This window comes from Myodes glareolus, chromosome 7, assembly GCF_982192425.1.
Source record: "Myodes glareolus chromosome 7, mMyoGla1.1, whole genome shotgun sequence".
NCBI lineage: Eukaryota > Metazoa > Chordata > Mammalia > Rodentia > Cricetidae > Myodes > Myodes glareolus.
Window position 1 is genome coordinate 13,388,262 of NC_142032.1, and position 27,134 is coordinate 13,415,395.

The following is a 27,134-nucleotide window of genomic DNA, read 5'->3' on the forward strand; positions in this document are numbered from 1 at the left end:
CTGAAAGACAACTCAGAGGTTAGGAGCACTGGCTGCTCTTCCAGAGGTCCTGAGTTCAATTCCCAGCAAACCACATGGTGGCTCACAACCATCTGTAATGAGATCTGCTGCCCTCTTCTGGCCTGCAGGCATATATGCAAGCAGAACATTATACACATAATCAGTAAATAGATCTTTTTTTAAAAGGGAGGTTACATAGACACAATCTACTTTGTCTCCATACTTAGAGTCTGTAAGGACTTGAATGGTATAGAGTAAGCTTCCAGGAATGTGTCTTTTGGGTGGCCTAGAACAAGAATGGGAAATCCTGCTGCAAAAGGGGGTTTCAGTGGCTCTAGGCTATCCTCAGAAAACAAACGAAGACATTCACCTTTCTGCTCATATGAAAATACAGGAATGAATGATGCTGTGGATAAATGCTCAGAATGCAGCCATACTTAACAAGAGTCCTGCAAGATTTGTTTTTGTGGCAAAGCAAAGCATCTAAGTAAGAATTAAATCAAAACTCATGAACTCCACAAATATTAGGGTCACCTTTTAAAAACTAATTTAGGGATAAAGGGGAAAAGAACAAAGCACAAACACATTTCACAGTGCCTCCAGGTGATTCAAAGAGAGTGAATTCCTATGTTATCCGTTAAGCAACATTGGTCCCTACTTTTCACAAGAGGACATTAATGTGAGACTTAAGGAGGTTACATAATTTGTCCATTAATTTACAGCTGATAACTTAGGCAACTAGTGCTCAAATTCAGGTTTCTTCAGGCACGAAAATTACTCCTTCACATGACCTAATAGATGTAGTAGCTTATTTCACAGTATAAACAATTAGTGATGGGTTTGGCTAATCTTCCCAACTCCCAATATAAAGAATTCTTGGATCAACAAATATGGTAGGTGTCTTCTTTAAGAAACTAATTACATAATTCATTCTTTCAGAAATACCCACCTTTTACATAGCCAGCCCCCTATTTTTTGTCATAATAGTGTAACTTGTTACATAACCCCTTATATTCACCTGTGTCCATTTCTTTTTGCTTAAAGGAAATAACTGAATAAGAATTAGGTCAAACTTGAGTTACTTTCATCTACAGAATGTACTCTGCTCATGTCCCCCATTCCCACTCTGACCTCTTCCTACCTCTTCAGTTCACTTTTCTAGGCCCTGCCCTGAGTGTGTTCTCCCTCTCCTTCCCTTGTCAAATATCAGTCATAATACAGACGAAGTGTCGTCCAGAAGGGGATGCACATGAGGAATGAGCAGAGATATAATAATAATTGTTCCACAAGGGACTGAAGGCCTGGCCAGCCGGGACATCTCTCTGGATGGTCAAATGATATTTCAATGAGAAAGAAATCCTTGGGCTGAAAGGGTATAAGATTAAAGGGAATTAGGCACATGAAAAAAAATATCATAGGGAACTATGGGAAAAATAGGGATGGGAGAAAATAGGAATATTCTAAACAGGTATGGAGTCTTTAATCTGAAAATATAGGTTTGTTTTCAAGTAAATGAAAGTACCAGAGTGTGGAGCTCCGAGTATCACACATGCTCACCCCTCTGCTTGCTCTTCCGAGTCTACATAAACTAAGTGTCTCTACTGCTTTAAAAACGGACAGTGGGGAGCAGATAAAAAGCCCAGCAACTTCTCTGATGCAGATTCAAAGCACCCCAGTCGTGTGTTCATTGGTGGATGCTGCCAACAGCAGCACCCAACAGAGCCAAGGAAGAGAGGCAGTGTCTTCCCCTGAATCTGTTGCAGACGAGCACTTGGAACCTTCACACCAGGCCACTGACTGTCCCAAGCGTAGTACTGGCGATGGGAATGGCTAATCTCTAGAGAAACTTAGGTGTTGCCTTGCTCCCATTGTGTGCCAAAGATCACTGAGATTTTCCTTAACTGCCTAAAACTGAATGGATCCTCTTGTGACTGTGTTTATCCAGCAGTACCAGGAAGGCCATGTGAAGCCCTGGAACTGTAGCTGCAATATCACTAAGCTACCTCTCAAGCATGCCCAGAAGAGAGAATCTAGTCAAAGTCTTTTATTTTAACTAAAGTATTTTATAAGCACTCAACAGTTCCTTATATATCTAGACAAAATAGCAAAACTGCACACCAATCCACTCTTCTCCCAGGATTCTGCTCCTATCAAATCCAGTGCTTTAGTAAACATCTTGCCATTAGGATGTTTAGATTAGAGACAATATTGGAAAGTACCTATTCCTGGCACACGGTTGCCATTCAATGTACACTAGCAATTATGATAAATGCCCCCAACATATTGCCTCCACTTATACTCCAATCTCTTGAAAATGTCCCCTTTGTCAAGTCTGATAAGCAGTCTGGCAACTGCCACTAGACATCCAGTGAATTTTGAAAACTGTGTCATTCCGGATGCGCCTCTGTCAGTTTTCAGCTGGCTGGCTTCCAGCACATGCTGCCACTCCAAAATATCCACTTATCCCATCCTACACCATCTAGCTGTAACAGACGCCTAACTGTAGAAAAGGAAACATTGCCGCTACAAGGCTGGTCGTAAGAACAGATAGAACACCAAGAACCAGGCGTCCACAGGAAGCTGCCCGACAATGGGACACTTAGGCCACCTACAGTGCAAAAGCTGTCAGGGCCAGGCAGGCTTTCAACAGACTCCTAACCCCAAGACCGAGGAGATTCAAATATACCCTCCTCCTCTCACTGTCCCAAGAGACATTTCTACACATTGATGACATGCGAAGTTAGGTGATAAGGTGGCCTTAAGAGACTGCATAGGTCAGGCCAAGTAACAAGTGGATGAGAAGAAAACCACACAGGGAGGAGAGGATTAAGCTGAAGTGCTCAAGGAAGTATATGGAAGAAATAAATCCATTCTGGGTGCTAAAAATAAAGGACTCAAAGAGGAAGAGAAATTCCTATATAGGTCACAGCATCAATAAAGGCAGGAATGATAGACAGCAAGGCATCAAATTCTGCAGAAGGACTTGTTCTCTCTTTGGAACTTTTAAGTTCCCATCTGAGAGTTGGTACATAGATCTGAAGTGACAAGAATGGAATAGAGACCACTTGAAGAAATCAACCAAAGCTTGACTGAGGATTTCTTTAGTTATGAGTACTCCATGGTTCTGCTATCTTTGTTAATGTCCCAAGTCCACCTATATGACCTACAGATGGTTAGAACAATCCATGTATTTGTTGCAATGAGGCCCTTTTGTTCATCCTGGCTGCCTGGCTAGCTTAGCTCCAAAATAACCACACAGAAATTGTATTAATTAAATTACTGCCTGGCCTATTATCTCTAGCCTCTTATTGGCTAACTCTCACATCTTGATTCAATCCATTTCTATTAATCTGTTATCGCCATGTGGTAATGACTTACGGGGAAAGACTCAGTATGTCTGACTCTGGCGGCTCCATGGCAGCTCTCTGACCCTGCCTTCTTCCTCCTAGCATTCTGTTTAATTTTCCCCACCTACCTAAGTTCTGCCCTATCAACTAGGCCAAGGCGGTTTCTTTACTAACCAATGAAAGCAACATAAAGACAGAAGGACCTCCTACACCGTGTATTGAAATCTCAACCTCTTCACTGAATAAAGAGAAAGGCACTGAATACCCATTTCAGAACGTTTAGGGAGGAACGGGTGAGATAAGTGAGCACAAAACAAGCAGTTGTTTCCCCAAACGAATATCACAGATGATTCAACAATTCTAGCATGCATTTCCCATTTACTGTAAGGACATGCTATGACACAGAACCGGTTTAAAAGGTGAGAACTCTCCAATCACAGAAATTTAAGGCTGAGAATACAGCTCCTTAAGTAAAGATTTAGTCAGCATGGTTATTTACAAACTGCAAAGCATCAAATTTATGAAAGAGAAAGCTATAATAACAAACATATGAACAGAGTAAGAGAAATACTGGCATCCAATTCAGCAAGACTTTCAGTTTATATATCACATTTAAAGCATAAGGGAGAAAGTCACAAATAGCTATGGAGAATTCATGAAAAAAAATACATTCAAGTAGGCAACAAAACAGAAGAAAATATGCTCTAGCTTCAAAAATAAATAAAAATCAAAATTTTAATAAAGTAAAAATTCACATAAAGTCCTTTAGCTGTTTCTCATCTCATCCAAATATAACCTACTTGTTGAATATGACAAGACAGCAAAAGGTTTGTTTTCTTCCTTCCCTTATCTCCAGAGATCTCTCTCCTCACTGACTGGCTCAGTCTGGCTCCCAGGAAAGGCTCCCCACCTCCCATGTGCCACAAGGACTTTTTATAACCTCGCTTAGAATCTTTTACCTGATTCTACAGCCTCTGGTTAACCTCCTCACCCGCAACAATTTTGAGCATTTCTTCAAAGTTGAATTATTTCTCAAAAAATAAAATAAAAACACTATGGTGACATCTTCTTCCCAGAAGTTCATAATTGACCTTACTTGGAAACAAACTTTTTTCCAGGATATTAATGCCAGAGAGTGCTGGAGTAGAACAGACCCACTATTTCAGAATAAATACTACAAGGAGAGAAACTAAGATAGAACCGGGCGAGGGGGAGGAAGACAGAAAGGGGTGATGCCCTTGCAGGCAGAGGAATGCCACAGATTGCCTGCTGCCTTCCAGGGCTGGCAACAGACAGAGATGGATGTGGCAGTGTTAGAAGAGGGTACCCTGACACCTGGAATTTGACCTTCCATCCTCCAGAACTGTGAGGCAGACAGTTCTGCCACTGAAGCCACCCATCCAATGACAGCATGCTACACGATCTCTACACACTAATTACCCTAGAGACATCCCCTCTGAGCCACCTGCCGAGTACTGCATGGTCACTTGAATGGCTTGCAGGGTCTGTGGGCTGCCCTTCGTTCATTTCAGAAAAAACATAGTCTGTACCACCTAAGTACTAAAGGGAAGCAAAAATAGTGGGTCTAAGGAGGTATTCCAAGAGTTTTTACTACTTACTCCATGGAAATGTGAGCTAAGCCCTGGCAGGCATGAGACTCCAATAAAGGAATTAGGACAAGCTAAGAAATTCTGGCAGCAACAGAAGCAAACACTCACAAAGCATTACTTATGTGATCCAGTGCTACTCCAAACACTCCATCCTCTGCCTTCAGAGCATCCCTTTCACTGCCCAGCCAGGTACCACCATCAAGCACATTCCAGTGATAAGAAAGTAAAGGGAAGAGCAGCTCTCCTGCTTAAAGCTGACAACTGGGAAGTAGAAGGCTGGGATTTGAACCCAGGTAATATGCACCACAGTGCATGCTTTTTACCTAAGAGTAACTCTCAAGAGTGTGCAAATAATACACAAGACAGGTGCAAAACACATATGGTTCCTTTCCATAGCTACCTCAGTGGCTGCTAAGAGAGTTAGGGAGTTGAGACCTTTTCTAAATCTTTAGGAGAGCCAGAGGCCATAGCATCTGCACGGCTCTTCTGATGATGCTGTAACAGTGCTATGAGGTGAAGAAGTCACAAGAGCAACTTGAGAAAACTGTCATTGATTTCTTGATCCTTCACATGAGCCAGTACATCAGGATCTGACACGAAGATCATATATTTCAGACTTCTGGGAATACCAGTAGCAACCTCCAACCAAGCAGGACTATCGAGAGTAGGGTCAAATATGTAGACCCTAGAAGGAGTGGATTAAGATCAAATTCTAACTATACAATGTTCTAAGCAGGAAAATGGTGTAGGAAGTCCTTCTGTAATGTGTTGCTTTTATCAGTTAATAAAGAAGTTGCTTTTGGCCAATGGCTTAATAGAGTAAAGCCAGGCTGAAAGAGATATATAGAGAAAGTAGGTAGAGTCAGAGAGAAGCCATGTAGCTGCCTGCCAGGAGATAGATGCCTCCAAAGGAGCTCACTGAAACTTTGTTGGTAGGCCACAACTTCATGATGCTGCACAGATTAATGGAGATGGGTTAATTTAAGATATAAGAGTTAGCCAAAAATATGTTTAAGCTATTTGGTAAACAGTATTGCAAATAATATGGTTTCTATGTGATTATTTCAGGTCTGAGCAGCCGGAAATGAATGAGCAGTCTCAGTCAATAACTGGTACCCAATGTGGTCAACTAAATTCAATTTAAACCTGAGAGAGTTTGGAAAGAAATTCTAAAGAAACACACACACACACACACACAAAAATAATGCAGCTTCTTGCTCTGTTTGCTGGTGGCAAGCAGAAACGCAACTCCTTTAAGAGGTTTCCTGATATAGTTTTAGCAACAAAAATATTGTATGGCTTCTTTAAAGGCAGCAACTTCCTGGTTTACCAGCATGAACAGCACTGACTCTTTCTGGAGGTCTGGCTATGGAGCATTTAAATGGGGTCTGTGAGCAGCATGTACAAATTGCTTAGTGGTGACACAGACCCACTGCAACCTGACTCTGGATCTGGGGTGGGGGAAAAAGGCTTTTGAGACAATAACCATGCCTCTGCCATGTTGGACTGAGCAGAGCCAACAGGCCATGCTGCAGAGTTGGTCCTAGCCACACCTACTTAGAATTTAAAAAAATTTAAAAATGCACTTCTGGTCAAAAAATAATTACAGATACACAATAAAGACAGATTCAAATAAAAAGGACCTTAGAACGGGTTACAATGTTAGATAAATGTACGTAGGCTTGAAAGAGAGATCAAAATATATAGACAGTTATTTAAAAAGTAAATGGTTTTAAAAAAGTAAAACAAAATCTTTAAAGAGATGGAGTACAGACAGTCATAGATTTAAAAAATAAGCCAAATAAGGATGGAATAAACACAGAGAATCTGGATTGTGTATACTATTGTGTTTTCTTGAAATTATTTGACTGTGAAGGAGATAAGTACAAGGAGACATTTCATTGTATGAGCTGTTAAGCTAAACCAGCATATATATTTTAAAGGTATCTTGACTTCAAAATTTGAGTCTAAGGATTTGCTGCTTTAGAAAAGAGGTTCTGTTTTTTTTCCACTGCAGAAAAGGGGTGGTACTAGTATTTTCCCCACTAGTTAAAGGAAAGGATCAGCAAAGCACATGAATACCATTTTAGTAACCACCTGGCAAATAGTTATCAATAACTATGACAAGTATTGTTATCATTATTGCTGTTGATGATGACATCATTGTTTCTTCATTTTTCAAAGTATATGGACCTGGACATGCTCAGTTGGCAGAAGGCATGCATATCCTCTGAATCTAGAAATCCAAGCTTTCAAATATAATGATTATTTTAAGACTTTTGCCAATAAACCCACAAAACTTTGAGGTATACAGATCACCGTAAATTACGTAATAAACAATCACCTCCTGCATGTCTGCACACACTGCAGCTGCAGCAGTGCTTCTCTCTGAATCTCAGAGTTTTGGCTTTTCTAGCCAAGAGTATTTCAAAATATACCTTGCCCAAACCCAGTCTGACAGCATGTGCTGAGTTGTGAAGTTTCTTCTCCAGAAGCCTACCCTAAGGAAAGAATCCAAATGTAGAGAACAAAGATTTATGCACCTAGGCATGCATTAGAATACTCTTTAAATAGAGAAAAATGAAAGCAACCTAAATCTCCAAAAATAGAAGAATAAACAGTTAAGTAAATTATGGAAGAGCAATATAATACCTTATTCCACAAACATTAAATGTGTGTTTGGAAAACACTTTGGATAACAGAGAAAAATGCTTAGTCAAACTTTATATAAAGTAGGAGAGAAACTGGTTATACAAGATGATCATCAATTACGTGCAGGTACATTGGTAAAAGTATATATAATTCTGCATATGCCAAAAGTTCATTACAGTTTGAGCAGGATTTACACAGCAAGAATCCTTAAGGGCACTCTTCATTTATCAAGCTTTGGAAATTATTTCTATCAGTAGAATTATATGAAAATTTAAATACCCAAAAAGGAAGAAAAAGGAGAGCTTAAGAAGCTCATTGCTTCTTCCTACTTGAGAAAAACAAATCTTTTACAGCATTCTCAGTTCTCAGGACTGAAGGAAATTCGGGCAGATGGATTCCCAAAAGAAGCATCAGGATAGATCAGAACGAGGCCTGATTCAAACCTGATATCTATCATCGCCGCCCCCACTCCCGCCATCCCTGCCCATATCCCCAACGGACTAAGCTGAAGGGCTCATGCTACTTCTGTATCCTCTGCATTCTGTGCTAAGAGAGACGCAGTATCCCCAGAGAACTCACACTCGATTCTTTCAGTCTTGATGTCTGACCTTTATCTAAGAACAGAAAGCCAATGAAGCCTGGTCTCCAGTGGCTTCTCACCGGGTAAGACTCATTGAGGCCAGTCAGCTCACCTAGGTTCAAGCATTTAGAATCTGCAATTATACCATGGACGGCAACAAGTTCTAGTAGAAAATGAAGTTTCAAGTTGCCCTCAAGCATAAACCCTCAAACCTTATCTCCTTGCCTTCTCATTCCTTATGCATTACATCAGATCACTGCACAAATAAATAAGCAAACTTGTAAAATGAATGATTTGGTCAATGAATGAGGTAGGGACAGCATAGGTCTCTGAACTGTTCCCTCTAGTGGACAACTCCTCCTTAAACCAAATCACTTGCCAAAGGCATTATCCTAACTCAGCTATTCTACTGTCTTAGTTCACGGACTTCTTCTTCTTCCACTCTATCCACAGAAAAATGTCTAAACTCCTCAATCAGACACCAAAGTTTCCACTTTGGTAATTTTCCCTTCCTGTCAATCTCGTAGCACGGTCACCTTTCCCAAAACTTCATTCACATGTCAGCTATACTGGCCTCTTGCTTATTCCTTGAATGCTCTCTGGTCTTTCTCTCCTCCTGAATTTAACCTTGCATTTATCTAAAATGTTCATCCTTCATATCACCCACCAAAGTCTGATTTCCCTTTCAATGCTCCCTCCACACATAGCTCCTTGACTTATCATTCTCTGATCTCCCCAAGTTAGAACTAATCTATAGCATAATTATTTGGATGGAGGGATAGCTTGCCTGGTAAATAGCTTGGATGACCTAAGTTTGATCTCCAGAACCTACTTTAAAAGACATGGCCAGGTGGTGGGGTGCACACCTTTAATCCGCGCACTCAGAAGACAGAACTCTGTGAGTTCGAGGCCAGCCTGGTCTATAAGAGCTAGTTCCAGGACAACTAAGATGTTGCACATAGAAACTCTGTCTTGAAGAAACAAAAATAAAGTTAAAAGAAGACAAGACATGGTAGAATGAATTGACAACCCCACTGCTGTGGAAGTGAAGACAGGTGGATCCATGGGGCTCATCAGCCAGTCAACCAAGACTATTCGGTGAGCTCCAAAGCAAAGAGAGAACAATCCTTTCTTGAGTAACAAAGGTGGGTAGTCCCTGAGTAATAGCACTTCATGTTGAGCTCTGTCCTTTATGCTCACGTGTCCACACACACATGTGAACCCACAGGTACATCCACCCATATACATGTACACTATACATGTACATATACATGTATATGTATATACACCATATACATATATGTACCATATACATATACATATATGTACCATATACATATATGTACCATATACATATACACCCATATACATGTACATACACATGTACACCCATATACATGTACATATACATGTACACACAAAAATACACTTATTTTTTGAAGAATGAATGTGTAAGCACTCTCTCCTTTTCTCACATTCTCTTTCCTCCCCCTTCCAAACCCTCCTTTCAAATTCCTGACCACTATCTCTATATTAAGCTTTAATTAGAGGACTTTAGACAATTTTTTCTTCATTTGTATAGTGTGTCTAAGTAAAAGGGCTTAATAAATGCGTGGCCAAGTGTAACATGAGGGCCGGCTTGTTGGGGTTTCTGTCCCGCCCAGTACCCCCCAGCAGGCAGGCCCCAAAGAAAATCACACACAGGACTCCATAAAGTTATAAACTGATTGGCCCATTAGGTCAGGCTTCTTGTTAACTCTTATAACTTATATTAACCCATTATTCTCATCTATGTTAGCCATAATGGCTCCGTACCTTTCTCAGCTGGGCAAGTTACATGCTGCCTCTTCAGTGGTCTGCGCAGGAGTGGCTGAGGGCTTCCTGTGTCCCAGTCTCTTTACTCCACTTCTACTTCCTGTCTGGCTTTCCCGCCTATACTGCCTGCCTGGCCAATCAGCGTTTTATTAAAATATGATTGACAGAATATAGACAATTCTCCCGCACCAGCCAAGTGGTGCATGTTCTCCCAGGCTCAGTCCTCACTCGGGGACATCGCTCTGTCCCATGGTGAACTCAGAAAGCCCTTACCAAGTGCTGAATGTACAGCAAACATTTAAAAGCAATTGCCAAATAAACTGAGGAAGATCACAGGACACAAAATCAACATGTAAAAACAATCATATTTATTTTTCTAGTGACTAGAAAGTCACTAAGAGTAAATGTGTGGGAAAGGAAAAAACTGTTCACATGCACACCCCACATGGGTCTCCAGGGATCCACGCTAACAGAGAAGAGGCCAACTCCCAGATGTTCCATACTATCTTGTTCCATGTTCTACAGCTTTTATGAAGCAATAGTACAGAGATTCAGACCAGAATAATGGCTTTTAGGGTTCAGTAACAAAAAACTGACTCTTCCAATCAATCTTCAGACCTCTTTATGAACATGCACACACCCCCCACACACAAACATGCATATGTACATACATGTTTTAATATGTACTATAAGAGAGAAACTTAGAGTTCCAGAACGGCTTCACAGTTTGCCTACAGAGGGAGAGAAACAAATCTATTCCTCCACACTTGTGCTCATATACATGTATGCAGACACATGCAGACACATGCAGAGAGAAAGAATATGCATGAGGTATGTGAAGTGGCAAACTAGACCCAAATAATATGCGAACGTCTACCCTCACCTATCCTAAGAAGCCTGGTGGATCTGTGGATGATTAAGAGCAGTCATATCTCTGGATAAACACAAGGTGGAAGATGACTATCACAAGAACAAAAAGTCAAAAATTTGAACGATAACCCTGCCCCACTTTATCTCCTTCATCTGTGACGGATTGTTCAGGTTTAGTCAGAAAAGTGGCTCTCAATCTGTGGGTCATGATCCTTTTGGAGATCAAATGACCCTTCTGCAGGGGTCATAGCAGATTCAGAACAGTAGCAAAATTACAGTCATGAAGTAGCAATGGAATAATTGTATGGTTAGGGTCACCACAACAAGGCAGCAGCATCAAGAAGGCTGAGAACCACTGATTTAGAGGAACAGATGTAAAAATTCAGCACTAGGACTGGGAAAGTGCTCACTGGTGGCCTTAGTTAGCTTTCCATACTACAGTGGACGACCTGAGCCAATTGACTTAGGAAGAGCTGGGCTTAGTTTGGCTCGCAGTTTTAAGGTTTCACTGCAGGACTAACTGGGGGTATTGTTTTCAGGCTCCTGGCAAAAGGCAAGTAGTAAAGTAAAATCCTCATCTGCAGAGAAAAGGTGGGGGGCTGGGGAGGGGGGTGGGAACAGGGTTGGGGGACCGGAGGTGGTGGCTGTCCCACTGTGCCCTCAGGCTTCTAGCCAGTGACCTGAAGACTTTCCGCTAGAGCCTACAGACCCTACTTCTTCAGAGTTCCACCATCTCCTCAAATAGCCCCAGACTAAAGACCAAGACTTTAACCCCTGGACCTTTGGCGGTAGTATTAGCTAAAGTCAACCCATAGCTATGTGGAGGAACTAACGAAGGACAAATGACACACATACGGAGTTGTACAGAGCCGAGAGCAGCTTCACCTGGCTCCCTCCAGTCATCAGATCATCGGGATGAAACCCTTGCAAGGCTGTTTGGGTGGGAAGCCTCTAGCATATTCCCTAACCTTAAAGAACAGACAGTTTTGGACAACAGTGATATCACTGAAGAGACAAGTCTATTAAATTGTGTATATTTTAAGCCATGTCTATACAAGAATCCAGGAGACAATATGGGTTATCTCTGGAGGCCTGTGTCTGGATAAATTCTCAAAACTCTCAGCGTAGTGTTTCCCATTTTGCTATTCAGAGATGGACAAGAGAGTTGAGGGGGGCTGGAAATTCTCAACCCCAAAACAGCGTTGACTACTTAGCCCAGCTGGTCCCCTCAGGTCTCTATGCACAAATGTAAAAGAGAGAAGGCAAGTGTCACCTGGTAGCACTTCAAAAGAGAGTAGAGCCAGACACTCGGCAGCTGCGGCACCTAGAGAAACCCAAACTGTCATTTGTGAGCTTTTATATCTTCCTCCAAATGTTGAGCTGCCTTAGCCTCCTTCCAACCAATACAGTTTCTAACTTAAGTTGGGGGTGATGTTCTTTCTGCTTGGAACCAAACGTCACCTGATGCCCCATGGAGACTAGACCCCAGCTGCCAGCTTACCCTCGTGAGGTTTACCTCCAAGTGGAAGTCAGAGCCTGTGACCAGCCTCTTGTATCAGCACTCTCCAAGATCAATGTTAATTGCCCAATCAGACGAGCCTGATACTGACAGAATGGGAGCTAATTAGGAAGTGCCAGGGCCCATTGCAGTTATTAATGGCTGTCAATTACAATGACAAAGGTGCAACTGTGGGCTGCTGCAAGTCTCTTTCTTGTCACCCTGAGCCAGCCATAGTGAAGATGGGCACAGGGAAGCTGATGAGCCAGGGGAAGGATGCTCCAAAACAAGTTCTCATGAATCTTCTAGATGCCAGGATGGCCAGGCAGGCTCTTAGGTCAGTGACTAATTAAGAAGAGAGCTCTTTGAAACTGTGGGTTCCTAGACCTTGGCCCCAGAAATTGATTCAGTGCGTTTGGAAAAAGGCCCAGAAAACTGACTTTTCTTAAATTTCCCAGGTGATTCTCATGATTCACCTAAAGTGAAAATCATTCAGACAAATATACAAGTAAACCAGTTTTTAGTCCCCAAAAAATCCCTTATCCAACAATCTCTTACAAAACACAACATCAAGCAGGAAAGGCCGGGCATGATGGCTAACACAACAGCAAAACTAGGCCACCACTGAGAATTGAAAGACTTGGGTTTGGGTCGCAGATCTGAAATCACTGACTGTCAACCCCCTTATGGCCTTGGTGTAGCCATCAATGAAATGGAGTATTCAATTACATGGTTCTTACATTTCTCCCACAAATGTGAGAAAAGCCATGCATCCATGTGTGCAGCAACCAAAGATTTTCCCAAATTTGAGGGATCCATTCAAAAGGAGAACATTTTAAAATATAATTGTATTGCATTTTAAGACTTAGCTTTAGCTTGAACTTGGACATTATGTTTGGAAGAGGCAGAAAGATATGAAATGATTCCCTTGAAAGCTTAGCGATTCCTATTTAAAAAAAATCTCACTGGCATGTGACAGAGTGGGGACCTTCTCAATTTAATGCGTCTAGGGCAGTGATCTGTATGGTGGAACTGCCAGAGCCTCTTAATGGCATGAACTGTCAATGTCCAATAAAGTAATTGGCCACCAAACGATGGAAAGTTAACAATGAAAGCTTGACTAATCTTTATAGTCGTTTTATATAAGCAGGAATGGTGTGTATAAAGTCTACACGCCTATAAATTTGAAAATAGATAAGCAAATTGAACTTTTTCCCCATTTTTGGCTTCAAACTACTTTCCAAGAGCCCACCTACCATAGCTTTACACATGTGGACATCTGGCAGGGACATAAATAAAAGCCTACCTTAGAGAGTAGGGAGATGCATCCATTTATAAATGTTATTTTAGAAGGGACTATCTGGTCTGTTCACTTATTAACTTCATTAGAAGGCTAATGAATCTACTGCTGAGAAAATGAGAGGGAGCTCCGGCTGGGGAAAGTGATGAGAATTCCACACCCCTTCTCCAAATGCTGGGCTTATTTGTGGTTGTGATAAACCGGCACTGTACTCATGGGGAAGGGAAGACAGCATAAAATAACAATCAACAGATGCAAGCCATACGTTCTTTCAGCCAATGGGCAAAAATCAAGATTTATGCATGCCAGGGTCCTGCCCAATGGAAAAAACAGACCTGGCCATAAAGAGGTGCTTTTTTTTCTCATAATAAATGGAATAACACTAAACCCATAATCCAGATCTGCCTTGTCGGTGTTCTTGGGTCAATTCCCCAGTAAAGTAAAATGTCTGATGATCTAAGACTCAGAATGAACTCCTCTGTTCCGTAGTTTAGAACAAACACTTCCATGCACTGAATGGAGGCCTCTTTGTTTAATGAATCCAAGCTCAGCAGTTTGGATAAGCATTCTGGCTAATACTTGCCAACTGGATAGGACCCGTGAGTGAGCAGGGTGTGTTAGGGAGTTGACACATGGATCAAAACTTAACCCCCAGTAGTCTTAAAGAGGGCAAGGGTGGCTGCACATAGGACTAATGCTGTTAGCTCAGGAAAGGATCCAGTGAGCATCATAAATTTTGTCTGTGTCTCCTGTCGAATAGCCCAAAATGCAGTGCCGGCAGACTCGGAGTTGAAAGAGACCACCCTTACTTACGAGGAAACAGAAGAATGATGTAAGTACTGCTTAGAGGCTGAGACAGGCTTTGAACTCACACTTCCTTAGAGTTCAGCAGCTCCCAACCCTACCTGGATATCAGAATGAATGAGGGGGACTTTAAATGACAAATGTCAGAGCATGAATCATGTTTGCCAAACTGGAATTCCATGAATGGACCAGGAGCCTTTATTTTCTAAACATGTTCTACACATTGGAGAATGGTGTATGGTCCCTCCCTGCCTCCCACATTACTTACATGGGGAGTAGCAAATCACTTCAATAAATGTAGCTTCCCCCAAAAGTTGCATCAAATAAATAAATAAATAAATAAATAAATAAATAAATAAATAAATAAAAGACTCTTTTTTGAGGGAACAGGAAATCATTCCTTGCGTCTTACACCCAAGACCATCACAATTGCTGTCATCGCCATCATCACAAATGCTCCCACCATCTGCCATATCCAAATCAAGAAATACAGCAGCCTTTACTGCTTGTCCAAAACAGTCAAGTACCTAAAGAAGGCTCAGAAAAGCTCTATCAAGTGATCCTCTCTCTATCAGTGCATCATTTCCAGGCATTATGTCTCTGGGAGTCTGGAGCTTTTCTCTTAAATATGACAACACAATTGCCATCTGGACCTTAGAGGAAGCGTCTGGGCTTAGAGCATAAGCACAAATAATAACCATTTCATCTGGAATTGCCCTGATTGCCAGGGTTTTACATTAAGTTCATCTATGCATTAATTTCCAGTTCTACATTAAGTTTCAAGTAGTTCTAGAAAAAGCTATGGGAAACAGAATCCTTCCTCTGCAGGTTTCCATCCAAAGTTTAACACAACCACAGAACAAAAATAGTTAACAAAATCTATGTATAAGATGAGTAAATATCAAGCCTTTTATTACCATTATTTCCTAGATTATAAAGCATAACCATTGATATAGCATTTATTTATTGCTATAACATTTATATTGTGTGAGGTACCATAACCTACCTAAAGATATTTTAAAATATATACGAGGATTGCATAAGCTAAAGGCAAATAGATATTGGCCTGCTGTTGTTTCCTACGCATATTTTACAAAATGATCTGAGAATCCCCAATTTTTGTATTTATTGAAAATTCTGGCTCTGTTCCTCTACTGACAAAAAGGAATGGATTTTTTTCCTCTAGAGATGTTCAATCCCTACTGGACCAAAAGGTTTGAATTTTATTCAACGGGAAAATAGTTGCGGTGAATGTGGGAACCTTCTAGTGGGGAATGCAGAGCCCTTCACACAGCTGGGGAGAATGCAAACTGGTGCAGCCACTGTGGAAGACAGTCTGGAAGTCCCTCAAACACACCAATGCAGAACTATAATAGGGCTCGATCATATACTTCTGGGCCCATACCTGAAGGACCGAAGTCGGCATACTACAAAGATACTACACATGCATGCTTACCCCTCTTCCTAACAACTAAGAGAAAGAACCAGTCTAGATATTGTAACAGATACTATGAATGAATTTAAAATGTGGGATATGTTCATATTGGAATTATAGTCAGCCATAAAGTAATCTGACATCATGACATTTGCAGGAAATTTGATGAAGATCATTATGACAAAAGAAGTAAGCCAAATGCATAAAGACAAATACTGCCTCTTTCCTTTCTATGTGAATTCAGACTTAAATGTGTATGTATGTATGTATGTGTATATATAGGGGAGGAAGAAGTGGGGATATCCATATATCCATGCAGGTCAAGAAGGCAAAAAGGGGACTATGAGAAAGGAGGGAAAAATCTCAGTGGGAGGAGAAGGTAAAGCAATACAATGGTCATAAAATAAGAATAGAGGGGGATTTGCAGGAAGGAAGGGGACCAGGGAGGACCAGGAAAGAGGGGATGAACAGAACAATGTCTGTGCCATAGATGCCAGTGCCATAATGGAAGGCATCTCTTTGTATACTAACTTAAAACTTTAAAGGGCTGGGGAGATGACTCTGTAAAATAAAATAATAGACTAGACTAAAATGCACCTGTGCCAAGGTCCTCAGGATACATGTAAACGTCTGACACAGTGGGGTGGGCCTATAACTCTAGCATGGCAGGACAGAAGTAGCCATATATCAGGCCCTCACTGCATAGCCAATCTTGCCCAAACAACAAGTTCTAGATTCAGTAAGAGATTGTTGTCTCAAAAACTAAGGTGGAGAAACAAAGGAGACACCATACCATCAACTTCTAGTCTCCATAGGAGTCTGCAGGGGTGAGCACACACACCCACATACACATGTGCACACATGAATATACATGCACATCACACAAACACATAAGTACACTTTTTAATTAAACATAGCACTATATTTAATTATACATGCCATCCAATCACTTCTCCAATCCTTCCTTATAACTGTTCTACATTATGTATGGAAAGCACTGGGTAAAACTTGTGTTTCTAGAGCAGAGCCACTCACTGAAGAAGGCAGTATGTGTCATGTATGCACACATATTCTTGCACCTACCTGCTTCCATTTTCTATGTACAACTATTGTATCATTCGACCAAACTAAACATTCCTTGAGGATAGCAAACATAGCACCCAATTTGCATCTCCCAGCGATGTGCTTGGAGCTGCTTACACAGTGGATGATCAATTAGTGCCTGTTCAGTTGAATGGTCTGTGACCCATTCAGGATGTTTCTTCAAATTCATCACCACTGAAAGCAAATAGGAGACATTCCCAATTCTATTGAGAGGATTTTACATCCTTCCCACATCAGCCTCGTCTCTGGAAGCTCACATGTGAAGAACCTAACGAACAGGGCAGACAGCTTTTAATTAACAGTCGAAAGAAAAAAAAATATGTCATTCCAATCTTCAGTTTTGTTTCCATTAATTCACCAAGATTCAGCAGGAATTCCACTAAGGAATTGGGGTGAGCATTTGTAGAAGGAGGGAAGCATATAAATAAATCATGAGTGTCATTAAAATTTGTAAACTAATAACTTCTGGGAAGCCTTAGCAATTATCGTCAGGGTTTTCTTGGCAAACAGAAAATTAATAAATCCAAAAGGTCTCCATCTTATATTTAAAAAGCAGCATCCCTGAGAAAGGTCACTGACAGAACAATTAGAGAGGAAATAAATGGTTCAGACAACACTTGTGAAGCAGATGAAAGCCACAGATTCCCAAGAGGCAAGAGGATAAGACAACTCAATATGAAGGAAAGGGTGGCGAGGAGGCACTGTGGTGAGGTTTGGCTAGAGGCTCCTGGAAGCTCCATTTGGATAGCTAAGCCTTTGTAAGATGCAATTTAAATATTTATGCACAGCCAATCAATAAACACCTAAGGCACATCTTCTTTACCAGAGAAACTCATAGTCTGAGGACAAATCATCAGTGAAATTTAAGGATGCAAAGCTGACCGTAAGCAGAGAAGGAACGCCCAACCCAGGGTTGGAAGGGTCTTCAGTAGGATGTGCCTGATAACCAGCCTTTCTCCATAAGCATTCTAACTGAGAACCCGCATTGTTCTAGGTACCCATAGGACACATCCAGAAGGAAAACCTGGAGTCTAGTAGCTTTTCTATGAAGATAATATCTCCCATTATTCAAGGTGTTAGGTAGTATAAATAAAGAAAGGGAGGAGAAGGATGAATATCAAATGTCCACCAAATGTCTATTTGAGATATTTAGTTATTCTTAGCTCTTTTATGCCTAGATAACTACAAATTCATGTAAACCTTCTGAGTACCCATAACCCAAGAACCAGAAGAAAGCTTCTACAGAAAAATCACAATTGTGAGAAAGACAGGACTTGTACAGTTGTCTCTAGTGGAAGTTTCACTTAGGACAAAAATATTGAAGTGGAAATGCCATACCATAGACCAGGGAAGCACCAAATCTCAGTGTCATAACCCGGATTTTTCAGGGGAAGCACTGTGTCCTCAAAAAAGCCAATCTGATTCATCAATTCTTTTCACTTGAACTCTAATATGTGCTGTGTCCTTTGACTGAGATCAGCAGACGCTTGCATTAAATGGCAACTTTACACAGCCACCCTCGTGTTAGTGAAGAGAAACTACGGCCACCTCCAGCCTAACAAGACCAAAGAACTGCAGAAGGAATACCACAAGGACACGGAAACAGATGTCAATGTGGTGCTTTCAATCTCTTTGTTTATTTAGAAGTAGAGGGCCTCTGAATTATTAACCCAGTGGGGGCAAGCAATCCCATCACAGTGAAGTCTGGCAGGGGGGGGTGTCATCTTGTCAAGACAGATGCTGCTTCGGGGCTTCCCTGTCGCACAGAAAATCACCAAATTCCATTTCAGCATGGTTAAGCACAGTAAGGCAAAGCAGGAGGCTGAAAGGGTATGTGGTTAATTTAGCTTCTTTTTCCCTTTCCACCGTCAGGGAGGTAAATCAGGGCACTCTGGGCTCAAACTGTAAAGTCTATCACCATTATCAATACAGGAAAAGAAAATGGGAGATGGGCTTAGAGACGAATGGAGAAGACAGCAGAACGTTAGAAGCCCCCCAGTGGCCCCAGCAAACGCGCCTGCAAGTCCTGCACAAGTCAGGAGTGGTGTCTTTCCTATTCGTGTTCTAGCACTGACTTCCAAGGTGAGTTTTATCAACATGCGAAAGTCCTGAAATCTAACACACAAAAAATACATCCTTATCTGACATTTATCCACTGGCAAAAGCTCATCACGCTCTATAAGTCCTCAAAATGTCACACCATATGGAATATGATTTCTGTTAGCTGCACTGGAGGAGCCAAAGCGGGATTGTGCCTCTTCAGTCAGCTCGCTGGGTCCCCGTGCCCTCCTGTCTGGCTCTTTGCCTCTTCTTTGGCTCCTACCTCACCTATAGAACAGCCCAGAGAAGATGGCCCATAAAAAATTATCTTCAACAGGTAGCCATCAATATTCTGTCCAAGGGACAACAATCAGGGACACGCTCCTCCCTCCTTAGTTCCTGCCTTCCTCCTTAAAGTTACTACTAATTACTAGAGGATACAGAACATACATACCCCTTGATGGCCTAGGAGCTCCCTCACAAGCTCCTCCAGCAATGGATCCCTAAATGAAAAGCCAATAACGAAATGAAAACCCTATACAAACACGTAGGGTTCTAATAATCACGAATAATTACAACAAAGTTAAGTGCTTCCTACACCAGTTACTGTCCTAAGTGGTTTTGCATTTATCATTTAATCCTTACAAGTCACTCACTAATTCATTCATTGAGCAAACATATTAAGCACCTCATGAGTGCCAGATTCTCCTCTAGGTGCTGGGGGAACAGCACTAACTGAAAATGAAAAAATAAACAAGCCTTTCTCTCTCTAAAGCTTAGACATTAGTGGTTGTCTGTAGGCAATAAATAAATCAATAAGTAAATATTTAATATGCCAAATAGTGATTAAGTACTGGAAAGGAGAAGGTAGGCAGGCAATGAAATGGGAAATTCTAGGGAAAGGGCTCACAGATGAGGGGACATGGAAGCAGAGATGAAATGGAAGGAGGGGCTCCCTGACCCTTGGGATTCTAACCCAGAAAGGAGTTGAGCATAGACACTCCAGGGAACTGTGTGGTGCTTGTGTCTAGGGAACCACAAGCATCCCAAGTGCACACGTGTGTTCTGTACTGTCCGCAGCTCCTATGCAGGGAAACTGGGTCTCAGAAGTTGGTGTGGTATTGAATGATGGGCTATGACAAAGCATGTACCCCATCCTGATCCTTACACTCTACCAAAAGACTGGAATTTTACAGAAGAATCTTTATTAGTACCACTATATATCTTGAAATAAAATGACCCTGGATTATCCAAGTAGGGGCCTTTTCTAACCACAAAGCCATGGTCAGTGATGTAGGGAGGGAGCACTGATACAGGAGAATATCGGGTAAAGATGAAGGCAAGATGGGAGAAACACAATCACGAGCTCCGGGAGCAGCTTCCGAACATGGAAAGAAGTGAAATTTTCCTCCCTAAAGCCTCCAGGGTGAAGTGAAGCCCTAACACTACCCTGAATTCAGGCTTTCAGATGACAAAACTGAGAGAGTAAGTGTCCCTTGCTCTAAGCCATCCATGAGGGGTCACCATCCATGAGGGTTGTGACAGCCACAGGAAACTGAGACTCAGAGGCTAAGTAAAGTGTCCAAAGGTGAGTTCCAGAGTTCGCCTGGCGCGCAAACCCACACTTAAACTCCAGCCGTCAGGTGGCAGCGTGCCTGGAGTGACTTGCTTGTATATTGCATCTGCTGAAGAATTGAGCAGCTCCCACCTCAGGGAAGACTTGACTGCTTCAGAGGCTGTGTCATCAAGCAACTGGGCCACGTTCTCTGGATTTGCCTGGCCCATCCTTGGAACTAGCCAGACCTTTTCTAAAACACGAACTGTCAGGCCCAGGTGTTCCTAAACATAAGGCCAGGATTTACTGGTTGCTTTGGTGATTGGACCAAACCGACTACACAGGAGTGAGGCTTACGGTATCGTACAGCATCTCTGCTTGGGGGCTTTAGGAAGGGCTTCTGAGCTTCAATTCTCAGGCAATACTGCGTGAGTGGAATCTGCCCAGCTCTCACCTGCTAGAGGTGGGGAGAGCTTCTACCTCCACCGACTTTTACTGAACAGTAAAATAGGTACGAGATCACCTATACAAATGGATGCAGGCCTCCACCACCTGATAAGTTAGCCCCAAAACTTTAATTTAGCTGACACGCCTTTCCGTGAGTCCCGCTCTGACTAGCCCTCAACAAGCAGGCAGGTCAGATAATGAGGCATCTCATACTCCAGGCTCCCTACAACAAGATCCAGGAAACCCTCAGGACATGGCACCGGGTGGTGCTGCAGCCAGATGAGTGCCTTCAGTGGAAGTATCCTCCCCAGTGTTGATGCATGGTAGAGAAAACGAACGGAAACGCACCCGCCCACCAGCCTGCAGCAGGAAGCACTAGCTCAAGGAAACAAGCCACAGCTGCTGGTGACCCTTGCTATTGCCCAGTGTGTGAGCGCATGCCAGTGTGCTTGTGAGTGTGCAAGGTGTGAAACTCGGAGGCCTAAGAGTTTGCATGCCAAGCTTTCATCTTTGGACCACCAGCACACCAATAATGACCAGCTTGGCCTTAACTTAGGCTTATTATTTTTTTCAACTAGCTCTTATAACTTAAAGGAACCTGACTTTTAATTCACATTCTGCCGCATGGCTTGGTTACTCTGTTCTGTACCATATCTCTGACTTCTTCAGTCTCTGGTGAAATCCACATACCTAGATTCCTCCTCCTCTTCCTCTCCCCCTGCCCAGAAATCCCACCTATCCTCCTCTGCCTTGCTATTGGCCATTAAACTCCTTATTAAACCAATCGGAAGGTGCCTTAGGCAGAGACACATCTTTGCAGGGTCCACAAATATTCCGCAACAGGTTTGTACACAGGTGCTCCCCATCCAGAAGAACTCCAAGCATCACAGCTAAATCAGAGCCCTCTTCTCCGTGCCACCCTTCTCCACCATGACCCTTGTACCCCAAGACTGTCATCAGGATGCCTTCCTACCCTCCAAGGTACAAGAAGTACAGTGCATTCAATTCACAAAAGTTTTGGGGGCCTAATAATTTAACTCCTTTTAAAATAAAAATAAGCAAATAAACTTCTGAAGCTGAAAAATACGTTTTCAAATAGGTTGCTGAGATATTGTCCTTTTTGCCCATTATAATATTTCATTATATAATACAAAATGAAATTAGCATCATTCTTTGGGTAAAAGGGTTCACAAAGGCAAAATGGAGTAGGCACCATGAAGACCACCATGCAGTTATGACTCTGTTCTGTCTATAATCAAGGCTCCCTGAAAACTGCAGCATCTTCCAAGTACCAGTGATGCCCCTGGGCCAGATCCATACCCAGAGCAACAACCCCTTGCTCCAGCAGCAGTCCCATAGCCAAGAGCCTCTGCTTGAATCCTCCTCCTTCATCTCCGACCAGCCCTGAGCAGACCCTGTCGGCCTGCGGAAGCAACGAAGTCCCAAGGTAGGTGGACGACAGGCAAGTCCTAAGGAGCGTCAGGCCTGCTTCCCACACCCAGCTTTCCGCACCCGAGGTATAATTCCTCTGTTCCCTCTAAAACAGGCTTCTCGGTTGTCTGGCTTACACTTCTCCCCAGTCAAACCATGCAGGGCAGCTTTAAGATGGTCTAATCCACTTACCTCCACAGAGAACTCTCAGTCACACTCCCCAGGTTGAAGTCATAGAGCTTCGTCAGGATCAGTATAACCTGCAAGGGGTGGGGCAAGGGCGGAGAAGAGGGACAAAGAGGGAAAAGGAAGCTGACTTTAGTTTGTGCAGCAGTACACATGGCGTCCAGTATCACCCAGAGGAGGGCTTAGCATTGATCTGCTGAGTTTGAGGAGCATTATAGGATCAAGCAAGGGGGACGGAATTATTAATGTGGTGCACCCCAGTAACTGGTAGCATTTATTTTAATCCTGGCAGTGCGTTGCATCTGAAATAAAGCATGCCTACAGGAATTAACTGGGCACTAACAGTGGTCTCTACACATCGGTCCTTCTGCAAGGTCAGGCCCAGGCCAGCTGGCATGGTTCACTACCAAGGCCACCCAGATCAGAGATACCCCCGACCCTTGCATTTGATCTCAAGATGACTCTGATGTACAAAAAGGGATCTAAAAGAACTAAGAGGGAACTGGGTCGACTCTTTCCATCTACAGAAGGAGTTCAAAGAGATTTTGTGTTTTCATCAGACACAAATACCTGAATGGCAGCAGGCTCTGTCCCTAGTGTTCCGCTATAGCCTGCCGCTGATCGTGTGGCAACTGCCCCCACCTCACAGTAAGCAGGTCAGGGGACTTCGCCAGACTCTGGGACTATCATCCTGACTCCAGCTGAAGTGAGGAGACCGCGAGCTAGAGTCGTGTGAGATATGATTAGTGCATGACCAGAACTGGCTCTGGGCTGCCTGATCTGTCCCTGTGCCCTTTCCGTGTCTCCAGCTGAGAAGCTGAGTCTCAGACAGCTCCATGTCTGCCCCCGCCATGTATCTGGGGAGCGGCTTGAACACAGCCTTCTGGCCACAAGGGTGCCAAGCGCACTGACTTTACCACATGCAGCAGCATGCAGGTGGGCAATACACATCGCCAGTTGTGTATAATTGTGTTTATCTAAATTTAATACACATCCCATTTCACTTTTCTCCTCTCCTTCCCATTCCACAGTTTAACTCCCTCCAACTCATTTGCACAGCAGCCATTAAACTCTCTCGGAGATAATTAATTTCTTCTTCCGGGATGGGGCTTTCCCATTCTAGGTATCCGCTTAAGATTAAAGAAAAATAATCAGCCATTATATTGAACATTTTATGGCATTTATCTCACAACAAAGTGCTCGCTGGGAGATTTATTCTCATCCAGCACTGCATGAGGTCAATCAGCCCTATCTCCATTTCTTCTGTGTAAAGTAGAAAGAAATTAAAGAAGCGAGACTGTGGTCTACAGTAGGCTAAAAGGAGTCCGTGCAAGGTTGACTTGGGACATCCAATTCCTCTGTGGAGCTATCGATGGAGGCCTCAGGTTTCTCACAGGTGATGATCTATTGTGGAAGAAGCAGGGATGTGTAAAACTGGAGACTCTTCCGAGCCACCTGATGCATTACTGTACCACAAGAGCAAGGGGCAGGCAAACTACACAATACATGTACTCCAGGGTCACCGAGTGACCCTGGTCCTTCTCACTCATAGCTAGTTTCTTCTTTGTTAAATCCTGAGATTAAGGAAGCAGCAGGATTTAACCCTTTCCTCTCCAATCACTGTGCTGCAGTGAGCCAGAGAATTTCTTTCTGTTGAGCGCGTGTACACACACACACACACACACACACACACACACACACACACACACCAGCATTTTCCATCCTTTCTTTCTTTTAACCTTCTTTTATCTATGCAGCCATTCTCAGAGCCACCCTGGAAAAGCATGAACAGCTGTGGGCACTGGAGACATAATCTGGAAGAAGAATTCCCCAATGTAACCATGGATAAGTCTGCGTGGCCATCTTGGGGTCTGCAGTAGCGAAGCAGATCCCTTCATTTTCCTACAGTGTCATGGCCAGACAAGCTGTCCTTCCTCCAGAGAGGAGCACTGTTGACTGAAGACCCTGCCTTTGGTGCTGCAAAGGTTCCTGTACCCTGCTTGCCAGGATCCCCACAAGGCTACTTCCGTCAATGACTAAGTGCAGTACGGACACCAGGCATACTCCTTTGTCAGTGACACAGGACTCTTCTGACGAGTGACACTGACTTGGCAGTCCCCTAAAAGACTCTGGACTTTACTCAGAACTGCACGGGAGCCCCAGCTAGCCTTGCTAGTGCTGTCCTGACCTCTCTATTCCCTGTAAGGAACAGATCCTGCTGCAAGACCCAGGAGTCACCGCATCTCTGCCAGAACGAGTGTGCTTTCATTCACAGGCGTTTTCCCTAATGAGTTCCCCTCATCAGATCTCAGCTTTGGGTCTGCTAACGGAGGGTCCCAGCTAGCACATCCTGTCACCCTTTCATGTCCCCCACCCCTGGGGGTGATTTCTACTTGTCCTCTTAGTTTATCTTTTTCTTGATTAGAATCCTTTACCGACCCTGCTATAAAAGCAGGAAACCCAGACCCTTGACACTGGCGTTTTAAGGTTCTCCACGGAGTACCCCACACATATCTCACATCTATAGTTTTCCAAACTCTGTCCTCGGCTCTCCTCTGTCTAGGTTGCCTGAGGTCTTGCTGCTCAGTCAGCCATACTCACACCTCAGCTTTCTCGGTCCCTTTCTTGCCTCACTGACCATGCTCTCATTGCTCTGGACCTTCCTGCCTGTTGCTCTGGAAACAGACCAGAGCCCAGCTTCCTTAACTAGCCTCTCAGGCTGGCCTATTAGTTTTCTCTCCTCTGACGTTTTTGTTTCCAAGTGAGTCACATTATTTTCTGGTTAACAAGCTCTCACCAGTTCTGGGTGTTACACAAGTTGCCCTCTCAAATAGACAGACCATGAACAGGTTAAAGGTAGATGCTTTATTCCTGTATCCTCTTCAGAACCAGGCTCAGCACCTGAAGCTTCTTATTCAGTAACAACTGTTGATCCAACAACAAATACTGATGTTTTGGTGGAAATTCAGACTTCAGCCAGGAATGGTGTTCAGCCTACACAGAAGGACACGAAGTGGGAGATACTTTACAAAAACTGGACTCCAAGGTGGTGCTCTTTGCATTCCATACATACTGCTGAAGCCAATGGTCATGTAGGGAGCAAGTGTGGCTTGGTAAATGTATATTTGTTGCACCCACCCCCAGAAAGTTTGACACAGTAGAACCTAGGCAGTGTCCAGAGAGCTCCCTGGGACATCCAGAGGTTCAAACTTTGAGAAGGACTCTATTGCACACAAGCGTCCTCTCAGCTCTGTGCTATGATGCTGACGTCCATTCTACCACAGCCGGACCCTGATCTGGACATGCAGGTTTTCTTTTAACTTGGATGGATGTAACTTAATAGGTCAAGCAGGGACTAGTCACAACAGGTCCTTCAGTGAAAGGTCAAAACACGAGATCAAGGGCGAGAAGCTTCCTTTCTCCTGCACAGATGAACACCAACAGAGCTATGAAGGGATGATGATAGTGGAATTTTCAGGATTATTAACATCTGCACTGAGCAAACAAAATCAAGAGCAAAAGGAACAGGCCTTCACATACCTGGCATCTCTTATCACTCGGAGCCTTGCAGCAGCCTCTGAGGAAGAGAAAATGGCCAGGGAAGGATTGAACATCAACACAGCAAACCACCTAACACCTAACAGGATCCAGACTGCTGAGAAAGCACTCAGACCACAGAGGAAGAGGGGAGTGTGCCTAGAAACATGCACCAGATGGACTACAGATCCACAGCAATGCCTCAAGGGATTACTCTGGAAGAATGGTCATGGTGGTTAAAGACAAATAAGGAAAAGCAGGAATCAAGTATTAAACGAAGCCCTATTCTGTGACTCTTATGTTCTCAGCAAAGCTTTGGGGGCAGAGCAGACACTCTATCTCCATTTACAGATAAGGAGACATCCAGAGTGGAACAAACAATTCTTGTCCCTCAGTCAGCCAGAGGCCTGATCCCACCTGAGTCAGTCTTGCTCGCTCTGTTCTGAGCATATAAACATCCCTATACCCTCAGAGACTGAGCACCCATTCTTGAACTCTGTAAATGTTTACTAAGCACCTTTTGGAAGAAATGTAAAGACACCAGTTACATTCTGGTGATGGAGGAGGGTTATCTGTCTATTGTGTTATTTTCATTGGTCAATAAAGAGACTGCCTTGGCCCTTTGATAAGACAGAAAATTAGGTAGGCGGAGTAAACAGAACAGAATGCTGGGAAGAGGGCTGTGAGGCAGAAGCCATGGAGCCAGCCACCAGGTCAGACATGCTGAATCTTTTCCGGTAAGCCACCACCTCGTGGTGCTACAGATTATTAGAAATGGGTTAATATCAAGATATGAGAGTTAGTCAGTAACTAACTCTCTAGAGATAATGGGCCAGGCAGTGCTTAAATGAATACAATTTGTGTGTTGTTATTTCTGGGACTAAGCTAGCCATGCAGGAGCCGGGCAGGATGAAAAGCAGGCC

General features: G+C 43.1%; 1 protein-coding gene across 1 annotated transcript in view; it reads right to left on the reverse strand.

Annotated features, from left to right (window-relative positions):
• Nucleotides 1–27,134, reverse strand: part of Sorcs3 (sortilin related VPS10 domain containing receptor 3) — a 627,874-nt gene that overhangs the window by 407,885 nt on the left and 192,855 nt on the right. The window contains exon 2 of the mRNA XM_087907815.1: nt 22,681–22,748. Within this exon, the coding sequence (XP_087763941.1) occupies nt 22,681–22,748 (68 nt within the window). The remainder of the gene's footprint in view (nt 1–22,680; nt 22,749–27,134) is intronic.